The 16,950-nt window shown below is 42.0% G+C and overlaps 1 protein-coding gene across 1 annotated transcript; it reads left to right on the top strand.

Annotated features, from left to right (window-relative positions):
* The first annotated feature begins 9,747 nt into the window (after nucleotides 1-9,747).
* Nucleotides 9,748-11,696, top strand: LOC125512922 (laccase-19-like). Its single transcript, XM_048677985.1, has 3 exons — nucleotides 9,748-10,000; nucleotides 10,084-10,448; nucleotides 10,531-11,696. Exons 1-3 carry the CDS (start codon nucleotides 9,750-9,752, stop codon nucleotides 11,694-11,696), a joined length of 1,782 nt encoding a protein of 593 aa, XP_048533942.1. The 5' UTR covers nucleotides 9,748-9,749.
* The last annotated feature ends 5,254 nt before the right edge of the window (nucleotides 11,697-16,950 follow it).

Raw genomic sequence — 16,950 nt, 5'->3', positions numbered from 1 at the left:
AGGTAAGGGCAAGCGGCATCGCCGGCGGTGGAGGCTGGTGCAGGCGGCGCCGCGGGGGAGAGGGGAGGGGCGAGAGCCGGGGAGGGGAGGGTGGATCTGGTCAAATAGGCATGCATTGGAATTCAACTTTCTGGTGCTTCTAGTAGTAAAATATTAACTAAGAGACCTGCAAGGTAATTGCTGAAATCCCATTCAGGCAACATAAAAGATGATGGACTTGGTTTTGTGATAGCCTCACATGTGTGATGTAACCGTGTACGTGTTGATTACTCACCAACGGGGTTTAAAAATAACTAGTTGCCATGTAAAATTGACTGGTTGCCTGCTTTGGACCCTTGGACGTAATCTCTTGTCCGCACCTGGGTATCTGGATCAAGTTCCATTGTGTGTGTACTAGGTTTAGTTTATGCCGGGCTGCTGCTGCTCCGCGTCAACTAATAGTCTCTGCGTGTGCGTGTGCGTGTGCATAACACACCGTTGAGTTGACCACTGAGATTCCGGAGAGTTTCTAGCATCCAAGTTGTTGGAGTAAAACTGACACCATCATAACAGATTAGGTCAGAACAGAAATCCAGCTAACTAGGTGAACAGCCAAGTCAGAGCTAGCTAGCAGCTGACTAATTACCGGTTTGATTAATATTTGGACTGGGCATATATTGATCGAATAAGTTTTTTTACCGGAGCCGGGAGCTACCGGAGACCACTAGCCAATAGCAGTGCTCCAACTCTGACGTATCTCAATCCTTCTTTATCGTATTTGATTCCTTTTCTGGGTTTTTTATCTGTATTTTCTTTACCCTGGGACCCATGCATGGAAGAGACAGTACTGACACATGCATCTCTTTTTCTGCACATAGTACAGTACACATTGTCTGTTTTCTCTTATACAACTCATCGCTTTTAATTTCCTGTTGATAATTTAGATGGCTCATATTTTTAAAACCAAAATTTATTTTTTGAAACTTTTTATATATTTGAACTCCTGATTTCAAGATCTTTAGAACAAGCTTAGTTTTGGATACTTTTTGAACAAGTTTGAATCCATTTGTTTCACTCAATATGTTTCACTTATTTCAGAAGAACTATTTATTTCAGTTATTTCGAACCACTAATTTCACATGTTTGAATCCATTGAATTTCTGAAATACAATTTCAATTATTTCAATCGTTGTTAAAAAAACAGATTTCGCTCATTTCAAAAGATGGATTTATCCCCATTAAAAAACTATTTCACTCGTTTGAAGAAAATATTTAAATCAGTTCAGTACAGCTGATTTCACTAAATTAAGAAACATATTTGACTCAGTTTAATAGAATGCACTAAATTTAAAAACATATTTCACTCAGTTTGATAAAATGATTTGATCATTTCAACAAATGATTTCACTCATTTCAAAAAGTGATTTCAATCATTTCAAAAAATAGATTTAAAACATTTCAAAACGGTTGATTTCACTAAATTGAAACAATATATTTCACTCAGCTTAATAGAATGATTTCTATCATTATAAAAAAAGATTTCACTCATTTCAAAAGTGATTTCAGTCATTTTAACAAACATATTTCACTCATTCCAAAAAAATTTTTAAATCATTTCAATACAGTTAATTTCACTAAATTGAAAAAATATATTTCACTCAGCTTAATAGAATGATTTCTATCATTTTTTTTAAAAATCACTCATTTCAAAAAGTGATTTCACTCATTTTAACAAACATATTTCGCTCATTCAAAACACTGGGTTCACTCATTCCAAAAAGTATGTTTCGTTGTGTTCAAAAGACAGATTCCGCTCGTTTGAAAAACTTAGTTCACTCGTTTCAAAAGTTGTATATAACTTATTTCGACAAAATAGTTTCACTCAATTTAGCAGACATATTTCACTAATTCCAAAACACAGATTTCACTCATTTCAGAAAATGGATTCCACTTGTTTCGAAAGGTAGATTCCACTTGCTTCAAAAACAGATATCACTTATCAATATATATTGAAGTGGAAATATGATTGAAATAACAAAACTCAAACTAGACGAAATATATTCAAGATTGGCCTTGTTTTAAAGATCTTCGCGCCAAAAGTTCAAATATATAAATAGTTTCATAATTAATTTTTTAGTTAAAAGATATAAATGATTTAAATTAGCAAAGGTAAAATAAAAATGTGGATTTGTTGTGTAAGAGAGGAGAGAGACTGCACATGTACTTTTGCTGCCATGCATGTGGCCTACAGTACGTGAGAGAGAGGAGCATGCATGCATCTGATCAAAGGTAGGCCCAAGTAATAATTTTGGTGAGGTCCATTCACTGTATTTGATCAGGTATAGATGTTGTATCACAGAAACTGGAAATAATGCGTGGCAGCTGCATGAATCCTCACGCACCCAATGGACGATGGATTACTAACCGGTACATCCCGGTTCCGGTAAAAAGAGCTTTGCGATATATTGATCCACCATGCATGTATGGTGGTTCTTTTTTTTTTTTAAATGAAGGCAAAAGATTTGCCTCATCATTTAATTAAGAGGAGAATAAGTTTGATTGTTTACAACCCACGATAACACGCCACATGGCAACTACTCACGTACTAGAATGTCCCCTAGTTTTTTAGCTCCTGCCGTCACCCATAGTCTAGCGTCGGTAAGAATGTTGTTGACTAGGATCGGCGGCGGCGCGCTCTTGTAACGGAAGATGCGTGCGTTCCTCTCGTTCCAGACGGTCCATGAAACAAGCATTGTGAGGGAGGCCATGGCCTTCCTATTGGGAATACCCAAGCCAGTCATGTTTGCCCACCATTCCTTGACGGAGGCTTCAAGGTGCCAACTGGAAGGGTCCATATGGTCCAGACTTAGCTTGTTGGTGACCAGTCTCCACAACCTATTGGTGAAGCAGCACTTGAAGAAAAGGTGAGCCCCTGTTTCTTGCTCCCTCCCACAAAGAGAGCAATGACCACAGTTTTGCCACCCACGCTTGTCCAATCTATCCGCCGTCCAAATCCGGTCTTGTAAAGCAAGCCAAGCAAAAAACTTGACTTTTGACGGTGCCCAAGCCGATGCGCAATCTATCCGCCGTCCAAATCCGGCATGTATGGTGGTTCTGGTTCCTCAACGTTTGAGTCAATTTGTAATGCGTGATCATCCGGTTTATTCCAACTACCTTGGTGCTGAAGTCTGGTAACAAAAAGTTATCCATAAGCTGATTATTAACAGAACAAAAAAGCGGTTTTGCTAAAAGTCTGCTATAAACCAGTTTTTTTGTAAACACATTGCTGATTATCTATATCCAAACAACCACTAAGTTCATTTTAGATACGAGAGATTCCAATATTTTATCGCCTAATCATGACACTGTGATAGTTTACTCAATTTTAAATCTTGCCACAATTTACCTCTTAGTTGTGACAACTTTTGCCGCATTTAACTATTTTTTCCCAAATTGAAGCTAGATTCACTTGTTAGGACGACATAGCAATTGAATGAACATGCAACTTGGATGCGCACTTATTATGGCCATATATACAATTGTGTCAAAATCCTTCAAAATTTGATAAATCCAATCCCGGCTAGCTGCACCACCCCGCTCTCATTATAGGCCTGAATTATCCGCCTAGTCAGCTACCACATCATGCTGACATATTAGTTGCCTTCCGAGTTGGGAAAAGTAATAATAAAATAGAGTAAAGATTGTTTTATCTTAAAGCATGATTAAGGCCTGTTTTCTGAATGATTAAGGTGTAAAATGCAACAAGATTTTAAAAATGAGGTTAATATTTTCACAAGATCACAAATAGATGGTAGATTTTTTTTAAAATTTTACTCACATTTTGAACTTGATCGAATTATGACCAAAACAAAACTGACACGGTCATGGCAAGATATATACTTATTCTGCATAAAATAGGAAGTTCTTAAAGTGAGCCGTGTTTCCCCTGACCAAAAAGTTGTGAAAATGCATCAAATTAAAGAAATGCAGCCGTATCAAAACAAGACTTGGTAGCTGTCTATGTCGTGGTAAACACATGTAGCAAAAATCTAAACTAAGAGATCTGCATGGTAATTGCTGAAGTCGGACTAAGTCTTATGATCGGCTGCCATTTAATTTCGGTTTATTTTTAACCTCTGTTGTCGAGTGATCAACACATACACGGTTAGAGCACACACGTGAAGCTATAGTATAAACTACCAATATACAATGTAAAATTGACTAGCTGCCTGCTTTGACCCTTGGGAGTAATCTCTTGGACATGTTACTAGGTATTTGGATTGAGTTGTGAACTTGTGATGTGTACTCAGTACTTTTGTTTTATGCCGGCTGCTACGGTGAACCTATAGTCTCTGCGTATGCGTGTGCATAGCGTACACATCGTTGAGTAATTGAGTTCTTTTTTTTGAACACAAGAAAACTTTATTGATGATCAGGTGCATTTTACAGAAAGAAGTACGAAGGGACTCATGCTAGAACCAGAAACTATGTCCTTTCCGGGACATTGACCTTGATCTGCTTGTGTACATAAGCAACGAAGAGCTAAGGACCTTGACTGAATCCGCAAAGCTAATCGAGCTTGATGGCTTTTACATTGTTGCTTCTGTTGATGTGAGTGATCTTGTTACGACTAAAAGAGGGAGAGGCTTGGATCTCTGCAAGGAGAGGTCTGTTCTCCCAACATCCTGGAGCAGCAAATACCGTTGATGACCTTGTCGCCGAAACTAACACCGAGCAGTAGGTGCAAAAGTGAGGGTTTTGAACCTGCAGAAGATCTGCTAACTTAGTAGCTAGTAGCAGCCCATAAGTCTCAGCCTGGAGGGGTGATGAAACTGGAGGCGAAAGCGCAGAGACGTGTAGTCGTTGGAGGTGCCGATTGTCTTGCATGGTGATGATTACTCCTAAGCCAACATGGCCCAGCTCTGAATCTGTGCGTCTCTCCCAGGCTGCGTCGCAAAAGATGACATTCCCTGTAAGGTTATTACAGTCATGTGTATGCGTGGTTGTTGAAGAAGCCTGCAACTGCTCCTGAGCTTTATCGCTTTCTTGTTGCTGAGCGAAGTTCTTATCTTCTAAATTGGTTGCTTCAATTATTGCATTTGCTGAAGCATACACCTGGGAAGGCTTGCATAATTTGCTGCAAAATAGACAGTCGTTCCGAGCTTTTCAAAGACACCATAGAAAAGTATAGAGAGTAGTCAAGTTTATTTTTGGATGTTGAGATGTAATCAAAGCACGAATCATATCAGGAATAGAATGATAATTTTCAGCCAGAGATTCCGTTTTAATAAACCAGGGATAGCAAAACCATGCAGCTTTAGAAAAAGGACAGAGAAACAACATATGCATTTCATCTTCTAATAGTCCACATCTAGAGCAATTTTCATTGATATGTTTGGAGTACCTACTTGCCCTCTTACCTGTAGGAAGTGCTTCCCTAAGAAGCCTCCAAGCAAATGTCTGAACTCTTGGTGCCATTTGCTTATCCTCCCACACCTGATTAAGAAGGGAAATGACCTTTGCCTTGGTGGAAGCTGAAGATTGTTGAAGCAGTGCTTGTAAGCACTTATGGAAGAGAATTCACCTGCAGGAGTTAGTTTCCAAACCAACATATCCTTACCATTTGCCTTAATAATAGGATTTTTTAGAATGGTATTAGCCAATTCAGGAGTGAAAAGAGAATTAATCAAGTTTGCATTCCAGTTCTTTTGACCCGGTATCCAAAGATCTTTAACTTGTGCAGGGTAAGAAAAAGATTGTTGTTGAATGATAAAATGATCATAAATAGTTTCCCATCCGAAAAACCAAGGCAAGCTCCAAATAGAACTAGCACCATCAACAATTTGGCAAATTGTGGCTGAGATTAGAAGAGGCTTTACCTTTAGAATTGCAGACCAAAAGGCAGATTTAGGTTTGTTCGGCCGGGCTCTCCAAATGGATGTATCATGATGATACTTTGCCTTGAGAATCAATGCTAGCTGACTTTGCGGCTCTTTTGCCAATATCCATGCCGTCGAGAGAATAAGTCCTTGGTTGATTGCCTGCAAATTTCTAACACCAAGACCACCAATTTTCTTCTCAATACATACATCAGCCCATGCCCTAAGGCACAAGCTTTTAGTAGTCTGATCATCTTGAATACCTGTCCACCAAAAGTTCCTAATGATTGTTGTTAGTTTAGCAAGGAACTTTTTTGAAAAAAGTATGTTGGACATGTAATATACAGGAATGGAAGAGAAAACGGATTTTATGAGAGTTAATCTTGCCGCATGAGAGAGTCTGTTGGCTTTATATGTGCTAAGTTTGGACTTGAATTTATCGTAAACAAAGTTATAAGCAGCTGATCTATCTTTAGAAGGTAAAACAAGTGGATGGCCTAAATGGACGAAAGAACTGTCGATGTCTGGAGCTGGAAAGATTCTCTTAATATCTTGTTTAACCTGCATCGTAACATTATTGCTGAATAAGATACCAGATTTACTCCAGTTTGGAGTTTGCCCTGAATCACAACAAAAATGGTCTAAAAGCTGTAAAATAGTATTAGCTTCCTGCACATTAGCTTTGCCACAAACAATCAGGTCATCTGCAAACATCAAAGAGTGAATAGGAGGGCAATTTGGTCCAAGCAAAATACCTGTCAGGTGATTAGCTTGCAAGGCATCCTGTAACATAAGAGATAACTCATTTACTGCAAGGACAAAAAGATACCGTGACAAAGGACATCCCTGTCTAATGCCTCTGGAACTATTGAATTTTGCAAAAGATTGATCATTAATGATCACTGAAAACGTTGGGGATGAAATGCATGCATGAACAAGTTTTATGAAATGGCCATGGAGACCTTTATGAGCAAGAGCCGAGACAATGAAGTGCCACTCAATTCTATCAAAAGCTTTGGCAAGGTCAATTTTCAGTATAAAATCAAGGCTCTTCCAAGAAGCAAGAGAGAATGAGTGGGCAATTTCTTGGGCGATAATAATATTATTGCTTATGCGCCTACCTTCAATGAAAGCTTGCTGAGAGGGGTGAATGTAATCAGGCAAATGTCCTTTCAACCTATTGGCTAAAGATTTAGCAATGATTTTGTAAACAACATTACACAAACTTATGGGCCGAAAGTCAGAAGGCAGATGCGAAGCAAGTTTCTTCGGAATGAGGGCAATTTGAGTATCATTGAGATGAGGCGGAACAATACCCGTGGTGTAGAAATTTCTTACCAAATTGGTCACATCATCTCCTATCCGACTCCAAGCCGAAAGGTAGAAACCCACATTGAATCCATCAGGTCTAGGAGAGGCATTCTTCTTCATGCCTTTGAGAATTTCCCATATCTCATGTTTATCAGGGATCGAGTAGGTGAAGTCGTTTGTATCTTGCGGCAAAGTAGTATCCAAACTGGGCCTGTCATTATTAGTAGAAGATGAGCGAAAAATAGTTCTAAAATAATTAACAAACTCCTTGGCAATATCATCTGGATCAAACAAATTATTACCATGAGTGTCCTTAATAGAAACTATGCAATTTCGACGCTTACGCTTTTGAACAGCATTGTGAAAGAAGGATGTGTTCCTGTCACCTTTGGTCGCCCAGTGTTTTTTTGCACGTTGCCTATAAAATTCAATGAGCTTGGTCAAATTACCTTCATATTGGGCAACTAGGCTTGCCTGAAGGGAATAGTCTTGGAGATGCACCGGCTTCATTTGAATCTCATTGATCTGATCCTGAATACAATCAAGTTGATGCTGTAAAGGTTTTTTATTTTTGCACCACCTTTTCAAAGTCCCTGCAAGGTTATTGGTTCTGACATGGAATGGTCTATTAACCGAGGAGTCCCAAACATTTTTAGCAATGCCCTGGAAATCTTCCTCAAAAGTCCACCAATTTTCAAATTTAAAGTGTAGTTTAGGCCTACGAAACTGAGAATCAGTGGATATCAGAATAGGTGCATGATCACTCAGCGAATGAATGATTGGTAAATTAAAAACATTAGTATTAGGAAACATAACACACCAATCTGCATTGGCAAGACAACGATCAAGCCTTTCAAAGATAGGTCTTGAGGAGAACCGCATATTTGTCCAAGTATAAGCCGGTCCACTAAACCCCAGATCAAACAGACCACATTGCTTGACATAGTTATTGACAGCACGCATACGGTTCTTATTCACATTGAGAGAAGTAGTTTCCGTATCACACATGATATCATTCAGATCACCGAAACAAACAATTGGCTTCCCTATGTTATCATTAACAAAATTTAGAACATGATCCCAAATTAGGTTAGTGTGGCGATGATGGGGATCTCCATAAACACAAGCCAGAACAAATTCCACATTGGTAATTTTATTGACAACAAGGGCTAAAATCATATAATGATTAGAGAACTTGACAGAGACACAAACTTCATCAGACCAAAGTATCCAAAGACCACCAGAACGACCAACAGGTGGAACTACCAAGCTATCGTTATTATTAAATCGAGAGTTAAGATGAGAAGAACTGTACCTTGATGTTCTAATTTCAGATACGAAAGTTACCTGAGCACAGGTGGAATTCATCAATTTTGCGAGGTACTCCATCTTAGTAGAGCTGCTGAGGTCCTTGCCCATGCCACGGCAGTTCCAGCCAATGAGCTTCATGGCAATCACAACTCCAGTTCAGCTTCTCCACAGACACGAATTTCAGAAAGTGTTGCTCCTATTCGAAGCAGCCGTGCTCTCTGTCCAATTCAGAAACTGATTCCTTTAGCTGTCCTAGCCAAGCGAGAAGGACGAGGCCAAGGCGCTCCAGCAGCACTTGGCCGATAGTCTGACAGATCTGAGGGATGGGGAGGATTTCCTATTCGACGCGGGAATCCGGCGACACCACAAGGAAATCCTGTTGAGGCAATAGGAGTCTCGGATGGTGGTGGCGGAGGCGCGATGCCACAGCGGTGGAAGGGCGCAGGCAGAGAGGCTGGTGAGCGAGAATCGATCAAGGAATCCGCTGATATAGATGAGACGGAGAGAGATCGGTTGATGGGTTGGATACAAAGGATCTAGCCTCACTAGTTGGAGCAGGGGAATTGATGAGATCTGGAAGGAACAAGATAAAAGGATAAGGAAGATTAGAGAAGGGAATTGTTGAGATCTGGAAGAAACAAGAGAAAAGGATATGGAAGATTAGAGAAGCAGTTGGGGATCAGAAAAGGAAGAAGAAGAATCAAGAGGAGAAATCAGGAGGAGGAAGGACGGCATGACGCCAATCTCCAGCGTATCGCCAAGTCTGTTACACATGTTTTTGTTGGTTAAATTAAAGACTAAAGATTCTTATCTGACTTCCGCCACAAAGTTGTGTGGCACCTCCGGCAGATCTGCACTGCCGTCTTCTCATGTTTGATTAAGATTTGTACTGGGCATTGATGCACCATGTATGGTGCAACCTCGATGTTGGAGTCAATCTGTGATGCGTGATCATCCCATCTATTATTCCAACTAGATGATGTATGTATGTGTAACATCATGCCATGCGTGTGATGTTGTTAATAAACCAACAGACAGGAATCTGCCTCTGACCGTATCTAGTTTGGCCTCTGACTGGATCCCTGTCTTTGACTGTAATAGCGCATGCACGAGCCATCTAGGGTCTACCTGCCACTGCCAGGTGTAGTATATATATGACCTCGGGGTAGGGTTACTGCAACAAGCATTAAGCAACAACAATTAAGCCTGATAGCTCGAGAAGGTGGTGGAGCAGCCGGCGGGCAGCAAGCAGGCAACATGTGTAAGATCATGCCCCCCGTGGCAGCAGGCCTCGTCGTCTTCTTCTTCGCCGTCCTCCTCTCGGCGGCTGCTGGCGGCGATGCGGCTGTTGTCGAGCACACGTTCGTTGTGAACCAGGTGCGCATGCGGCATCTGTGCAACGACACGCTGGTGACGGTGGTGAACGGGCAGTTCCCCGGCACGGCGGTGGAGGCCACGGAAGGCGACACCGTCGTCGTCCACCTCGTTAACCAGTCACCCTACGGAATAACAATCCACTGGTACGCGGCCACGCATGCATGCATAAGCTATCTTCTTCCTTCTTGGTTGATCCTCTAACATGCGCGCGTGCATGCAACTGCAGGCATGGCGTGAAGCAGCGGCTGACGTGCTGGGCGGACGGAGCCGGTATGATAACGCAGTGCCCGATCCAGCCCAACACGACCTTCACCTACCGGTTCGACGTCACCGGGCAGGAGGGCACCCTGTGGTGGCATTCCCACGTCTCCGCGCTCCGGGCCACCCTGCACGGCATCATCGTCATCCGCCCCAGGTCCGGCGCCTACCCGTTTCCCAAGCCCGACGTGGAGGTCCCGGTCATCATCGGTGAGTGGTGGCAGAGGGACCTCGTCAAGGTGGACCAGAACTTCTCCATCGGGGGCTCGTTTGAAGATAACCCCGCCGCCATCGCCATCAACGGCAAGCTCGGAGACCTCTACAACTGCTCCGGTAAGCTGTTTGTTTGATACTCCTCCGATCGACTTGTGAACACATGAAAAGCGTACTGAACCTCTGCATGCTCTGTTTACAGGCGTAGCAGAGGACAACTTCGTGCTGGACGTGGAGCCCGGCAAGACGTACATGCTGCGGCTGGTGAACGCGGCGCTCTTCTCCGAGTACTACTTCAAGGTCGCCGGGCACAAGCTCACAGTGGTCGGCGCCGACGCCAACTACGTGAGGCCCTTCACCACGGACGTTGTGGCTGTCGCGGCCGGCGAGACCATTGACGTGCTCATGGTCGCCGACGCCCGACCCTGCCGGTACTACATGGCTGCCCTGGCCAACCAGCCGCCGGTGCCTGACCCGCAGATCCCGGAATTCGTCTCCAGAGGGGTGGTGCAGTACAAGAACATCCCCAGCGATGCGCAAAACTGCACAGAGAAATCGCCTCTCATGCCTGCTATGCCTGACCAGCACGACACGATCACGACCTTCTACTTCCATGGAAATCTCACCGGCCTGCAGCCTGGTGGTAACCCGCTGCTGCCTCAGGTCCGGGATCGTGTGGACGAGCGGCTGTTCCTCACGCTGGGCAAGGGCTCCATGTGCACGAACAACAAAACGTCCTGCAAGCGAGGAGGAAACCCGGAGTCCTTCGAGGTGGCCTACATCAACAACGTGTCCTTCCACCTCCCGGAGACCACGGCGGTGCTCCAAGCGCGATACTACGGCGGCAAGTTGAACAACAACGGCGTGCCGGTGCAGGACCTGCCCAGCAGGCCGCCAAGGGCGTTCAACTTCACCGACCCGGTGCTCATACCGGTCGTGCCCGGCGGCAAGATGGAGGAGCTCGAGCCCACGCGCAAGGCCACCATGACGCGCCGGTTCGCGCATAACGCCACCGTGGAGGTGGTCTTCCAGAGCACGGCCACCATGCAGAGCGACTCCAACCCGATGCACCTCCACGGCCACGACTTCTTCGTGCTCGCGCAGGGCCACGGCAACTACGACGCCGCCCGGGACGTCAGGAGCTACAACCTCGTGGACCCGCCCATGAAGAACACCGTGCAGGTGCCGAGGCTCGGGTGGGCCGCCATCCGCTTCGTCGCCGACAACCCCGGGGCGTGGTTCCTGCACTGCCACTTCGAGTTCCACATGGCCATGGGCATGGCCGCCGTGTTTGAGGTGGACAACGGACCCACGCTCGAGACCACTCTCCCACCACCACCTTCGGATCTGCCGAAGTGCACGAGATAGATGCGCTCCCTATCATGGACTACCAAATAACATCACATTTTTATATGTACCTAATATACTGGAATTCTTTTTTGGCACGAAATGATGTACTCCTAGATGATTCTTCCCCGCCTTTCAGCGGAGTATTCTATTAAGTATTGACATTGTTTAGTAGTATTGTATATTGAGTATTGACATTGTTTATTAACCATCTACTCATGTTTTTATGGCACGAAATAATGTACTCCTAGATGGAGTATTGTCGTTCCCCGTTGCAAATGTTTTTCATGCTGAATTTTTGCCGGCACTCCTATCGGCGAGATGTCGATGGATGGTGAAAGACAGTTTTTTCCCATAATGAGGACGGCCACTCTTTCTCTCACCAGATCATTTGTTGTACCTTAGAGCATCTTCAACATGCGCCCAAAAACTGCTCCGCGTGTTAAAATTCAGGTTTTTTAGGCACCGGGCAGCTCCAGCAGAAGCTGTAAAATAATGCACACGCAAAAAAGGGTTGAGCGCGTGCTGAAAAACGCTATCGCATGCTGCAAATTTGAGGCGCCGGATTGCACGCGCTTCATAATTTACACTGCGTGTTTTTGGACGCGCGTTCTTGGGCATCTGATAAAACAATGTTGGGTCTGGCGCGCTAAAAGTGCTATAGTGACACGCTAAAACTATTTTAGGGGGCGAAACTTTTTCTGCACCTGTTGGAGATGCTCTTAGAAAGCTTGCGATCTTCCTCCCTAAAGCCTCATTATCCGAATGAAGTTAGAAAAATCAAGAAGAGACACCGATCTATAATTCAACCAAGCCAAAAAGCAATTCACTTGCCCATCTTGTTACTCTTGAGTTTGTGGGGAATCCTAGATGGTTGAAGTCGCGTGTAAGCTTTCAAGTGTCTAAATTTGTTTTGGGAAGTTGATGTCACCTCAAGATGAGTTATCTTGGGCATTCACTGGACGAGGCTATCAAAGAAGAAGAGAGATGCAGTGTCGTTGGGCATATCTTTGTGTTCCACTCGTCTCTGCAACAAATATGAATGTTCAGCCAAGAACATTTTATTACGGAACCTCACCAGAGGGCATGGTGCTCCTGTGATTTCAATAAGAAAAAGAGAATTGGCCCAATTTATAAGGAAAACTAAGCCAAAAAAGTACACGAAATCAAGGTTGACCACATGACAACGATGCAAGAACCTCAACGGCGAATGCAAGCAGACCCTAAACAAAACTAGAATCCACCACCAACCGTAGCAACGATCAAGGGCCAAAGAGACCTGGGATATGGGAGAAGTAAACGACACCTTCAAGAAGGAAAAAAGATACCCATGGTTGCATTTGCCGCCCGTACTAACCCTAGCCGGCCAAAATTTACATTCTCCAAAGAACATGGATTTCATTAGGCGTCTACGTAATATTGGTTATCTTGTTTCCTAGCTTTGTGTTTACTGCTTGCTAGCTTGTTTAGTGTGTGCCTTGCTTGCTTGTGATATCTAGGGTGTTACATTCGGTTACATCTACGGAAAACTTCCAAATCCCTAAAATCTATTGAAATTGGCATCAGCCACTCGCTACACATGTATATGAGTTGAAATTTTATTTTACTCTTTTGGCCTAATCACACATTGTTGAGCTTAGAGTTGCTCAAATTTTTGCGTGTCCAACTTTTGTGGTTTGTATACTTTTCTTAAATCCAAAACTAAGATACACATTTTTTGTACATTGTTCCATATTTACTTTTGCCTATCTATTGTTTTCATGTGAGAGTCTGGAGCTAGTGTTTGCATGAAGGCCTAGTTACATGGATGTGCAGATATGAACCGTAAAGTGTTTTTTACCGGTGACGGTACCTAGAACATTGTATAAAGACAGAAGAAGTCATCTAACTACTAACTACGAACCCATAGGTCTGTGGTAAACTATCCACGCATCATCGGAGGGGCGGCAAGGATGATGAAGAACCCCTCTGTGATCGTTTCCCCCTCCGGCAAAGTGTCGGAAAAGGCCTCTAGATTGGATCTCGTGGTTCTGGAACTTGCGGCGGCAGAAAAAGTATTTCGTGGACTCCCTTATGGTTTTGGGAATTTTAGAGTATTTATATAGGCGGAGGTAGTCAAGACGATGCTCGTGGGCTCCACTACCCACCAGGGCGTGCCAGAGGCCCCTAGCGCACCCAAATGCCTAGTGGGCCCCACGTTCATCTTCTCGTGGCCTCCAGAAGCTTTCAGGGTCTCTTATCACCCGAAGAAATCTTCAAAAAAATCGTTCCATTTGGACTTCATTTGGTGTTGATAGTCTGAAAAGTAGAAAACAAGCAAAAAACAGCAACTGACACTGGACACTAAGTTAATAGGTTAGTCCCAAAAAATAATATAAAGTTGCTTGTAATTGTAGATAGATACGTTGGAGACGTATCACGTCCTCATATCCGTCCTATATTTGGGTCGGATATGAGGGGTGCCGATCAGCCCGGGCGTTTGAGGTGTTTGTTTGGGTCGAAATTTCGTGACCGGTCAATGACCGAGTGGGCCGCTCAAATGATTAAGGAGGGTTTAGGGTGCCCGGCTGTATATGCTCTAATAGGTAGGTGTATTCCACCCTTTCCCTAGGATCCTGTTGTGTATTTCCTACGCGAGGTCCCACCACCCAGGATGTCGCACCACGTGCATATCTAGGACGCCAGGATGCCATACCACTTGCATGTCGTGGACAACTAATCAACTGATTAAATCAGCTAATTAATTTATATCAAATGGGTCATACACAATTTCAATTTTCGAGGTCAAGACCTTTACAACAAGACCATTCTTGGATATATTTCTTAAATTTCAACGTTTCAATTCACTTATTTCGCTCAATCTATTAATTAAGTGTTGTAAATCAGTTTTTGATTTTAATGAAATTATTTTTTTGAAATGAGCTAAACTTATTTTTTGAGAAGGAGTGAGAGTATATTTTAGTGAAATTACTTTTTCAGAAGAGTGGATTTTTTTGAATGAGTGAAAACTTTCAAATGAGTCAAATCAGTTATGTCTGCATTTCAAGCGATTGTGAAAATTAGTGATTTTAAACAAGTGAAATATAGTATTTCAATAGAGTTTTTGAAATGAGTAAAATATATCTTTGTAATGAGTGAAAACTTTGAAAGAAATTAGTTTTGTAATGAGTGAAATATAGTATGTCAATAGAGTTTTTGAGTGAAACATATTTGAAACAAGTGAAATATAGTATTCCAGAAATGAGTGAAATATGTTCATTGAAGTGATTGAAATTAATTTTTATATGACTGAAATATCAGTTTCGCAAGCGCGCAGTGAAATTAGGTTTTAAATATATCTTTTGTACTGAGTGAAAAAGGTTTTTTTTGAAACGAATGAAATATAGTGTTTCAATTGAGTGAGTGTAATGTGTTTTCTGAAATTAGTGAAATGTGATTTTGAGTGAAATAAGTTTACTGGAACTGAGAAATTATTTTTGTGATGACGAGTAAACATATATTCAAAAGAAACCTAGATCAAAAGAAATATCTCGAACAAACCTATTTCATAAGAAATATACTAAAGAAACTTATTTCATAAGATAAGCCTGAAATATGTTTATTGAAATGAGTGAAATCATTTTTTATATGAGTGTAATATCAGTTTAGCAAGCGCACGGTGAAATAGTTTTGAAATGTATCTTTTGTAATGAGTGAACAAGATTTTTTGGAACGAGCGAAATATAGTATTTCATTTGAGTGAGTATAATGTGTTTTCTGAAATGAGTGAAATCTATCTTTGTAAATGAGTTTAATGTGGTTTCTAGAATGAATGTAATCTATCTTTTGTAAATGAGTGTAATGTGTTTTCTGGATCTAGTGAAATGTGAAATTGACTGAAATGTTTTCTAAAACTAGTGTAACTAGATGACACCCCGCGCGTTGCTGAGGGAATTACGTGCTAAAAATAAAAGTATCAATACAATAACTGAACATTTATTCAAATATACGTCCAAATAACAAAACATTCTTGAGGAAACCAATGTTTGGGGAAAACCCGAAGCATAAATATTGATATGGATTAAAACACTGGTTCCTAGTAAAACACTGGTATCAATACAAAAAGTAAACTTCCATAGATAATTAGATATCACGATCTGTTACATTTCTCTTAAATATATGGATAAAACATTCGTTCGCCGGAAAAATGTGGTATCAACAAATGGGCATACTACACATAGATCAAAACGTGCCTCCACACAAAACACAAAGTACGATTAATTTAACACATCCTAGTAACACAAAGGGTTCGAATATTGGAGCAATACAGTAGGCAACCTCTATGGGAAAAACATGATTTGTTTTTCATATGAGTACACACACTAAAATGTTGGAAGGAAATGATTCTCGTCGTCCCTCTTGTCAGCATGTCTCTTATAAGTACTTGTAATAGCATGGAAACCGAAAGGAAACTGTAAGAAAAGTATACATGCAAACATAGTGTGGTAGCAGAAAGGAGCCAATTTATAATATGTACTGAGGAAAAATAGAAAACTATGTATCACATTAGCAAGCAACGGTAGGGGTAATCAATGGAGAATTCCCTGTGAATTTGATGGTGACAGATTGAAACAGAGGAAAGCATAGTGACACACACGCTCGGTCAGTAACACAACATAGAGGCAGGACCTTTGAGGTCAAATCAAGATACATCTATGTGCCTTGATAAACATGGTTATAAAACAATTTAGCATTTCTAATCTCGACTAAATTAATGTCAACCGTCGCTGGAGCAAAAAACAGTGACGATCCATCTTACAGTTCTTGGAAAAAGATGAGTCACTGATGTTCGCCTTCCTCCACTTCTTGTCCCGCTTGCCCCATAAATAAGTATTTGAGGGATTATGTAGCGGGTAGTACCAAGAAGGCTCGGGGCTTGCAAAGAAAATAAAAATAAAAATAAAAATAAAGCGCATGAACCAATAGAGCCTGTTTTTAAAAAATTAGCAAACAAAACATTTGAAGGACAACGGAAAGGCATGAACGACCAGAAACTGATCCAAAAATACGCCAACAAAAATACTTAAGGACAAACAATAGAGCTGCCAATAATAGTACTCGGCAACATCTGAAACTGAAATCAATTCTCCTCCCAAAATTTACATACTATATAAGAAAAGCATAATAGGTACTAAAATCTGAAAGTAAATCACATCAATGTTCTAAGTAGGGGCACCTTCTGGTTGCCTGCAGTGGTGCTTCAGATATCGATTTGCACTGGAGTTTGTTACTGCTT

The sequence above is a fragment of the Triticum urartu genome, chromosome 6, assembly GCF_003073215.2.
Source record: "Triticum urartu cultivar G1812 chromosome 6, Tu2.1, whole genome shotgun sequence".
NCBI lineage: Eukaryota > Viridiplantae > Streptophyta > Magnoliopsida > Poales > Poaceae > Triticum > Triticum urartu.
Note: the sequence above shows the minus strand (reverse complement) of the source record. Positions and strands in the feature narration are given on the sequence as shown.

Bases quoted from the DNA above. Each gene is read 5' to 3' on its own strand.
- LOC125512922 (XM_048677985.1), top strand. From the start codon at position 9,750: ATGCCCCCCGTGGCAGCAGGCCTCGTCGTCTTCTTCTTCGCCGTCCTC. The intron at 10,001-10,083 runs GTACGCGGCCAC...ATGCAACTGCAG, and splicing joins TACGGAATAACAATCCACTG to GCATGGCGTGAAGCAGCGGC. The intron at 10,449-10,530 runs GTAAGCTGTTTG...CTCTGTTTACAG, and splicing joins AGACCTCTACAACTGCTCCG to GCGTAGCAGAGGACAACTTC.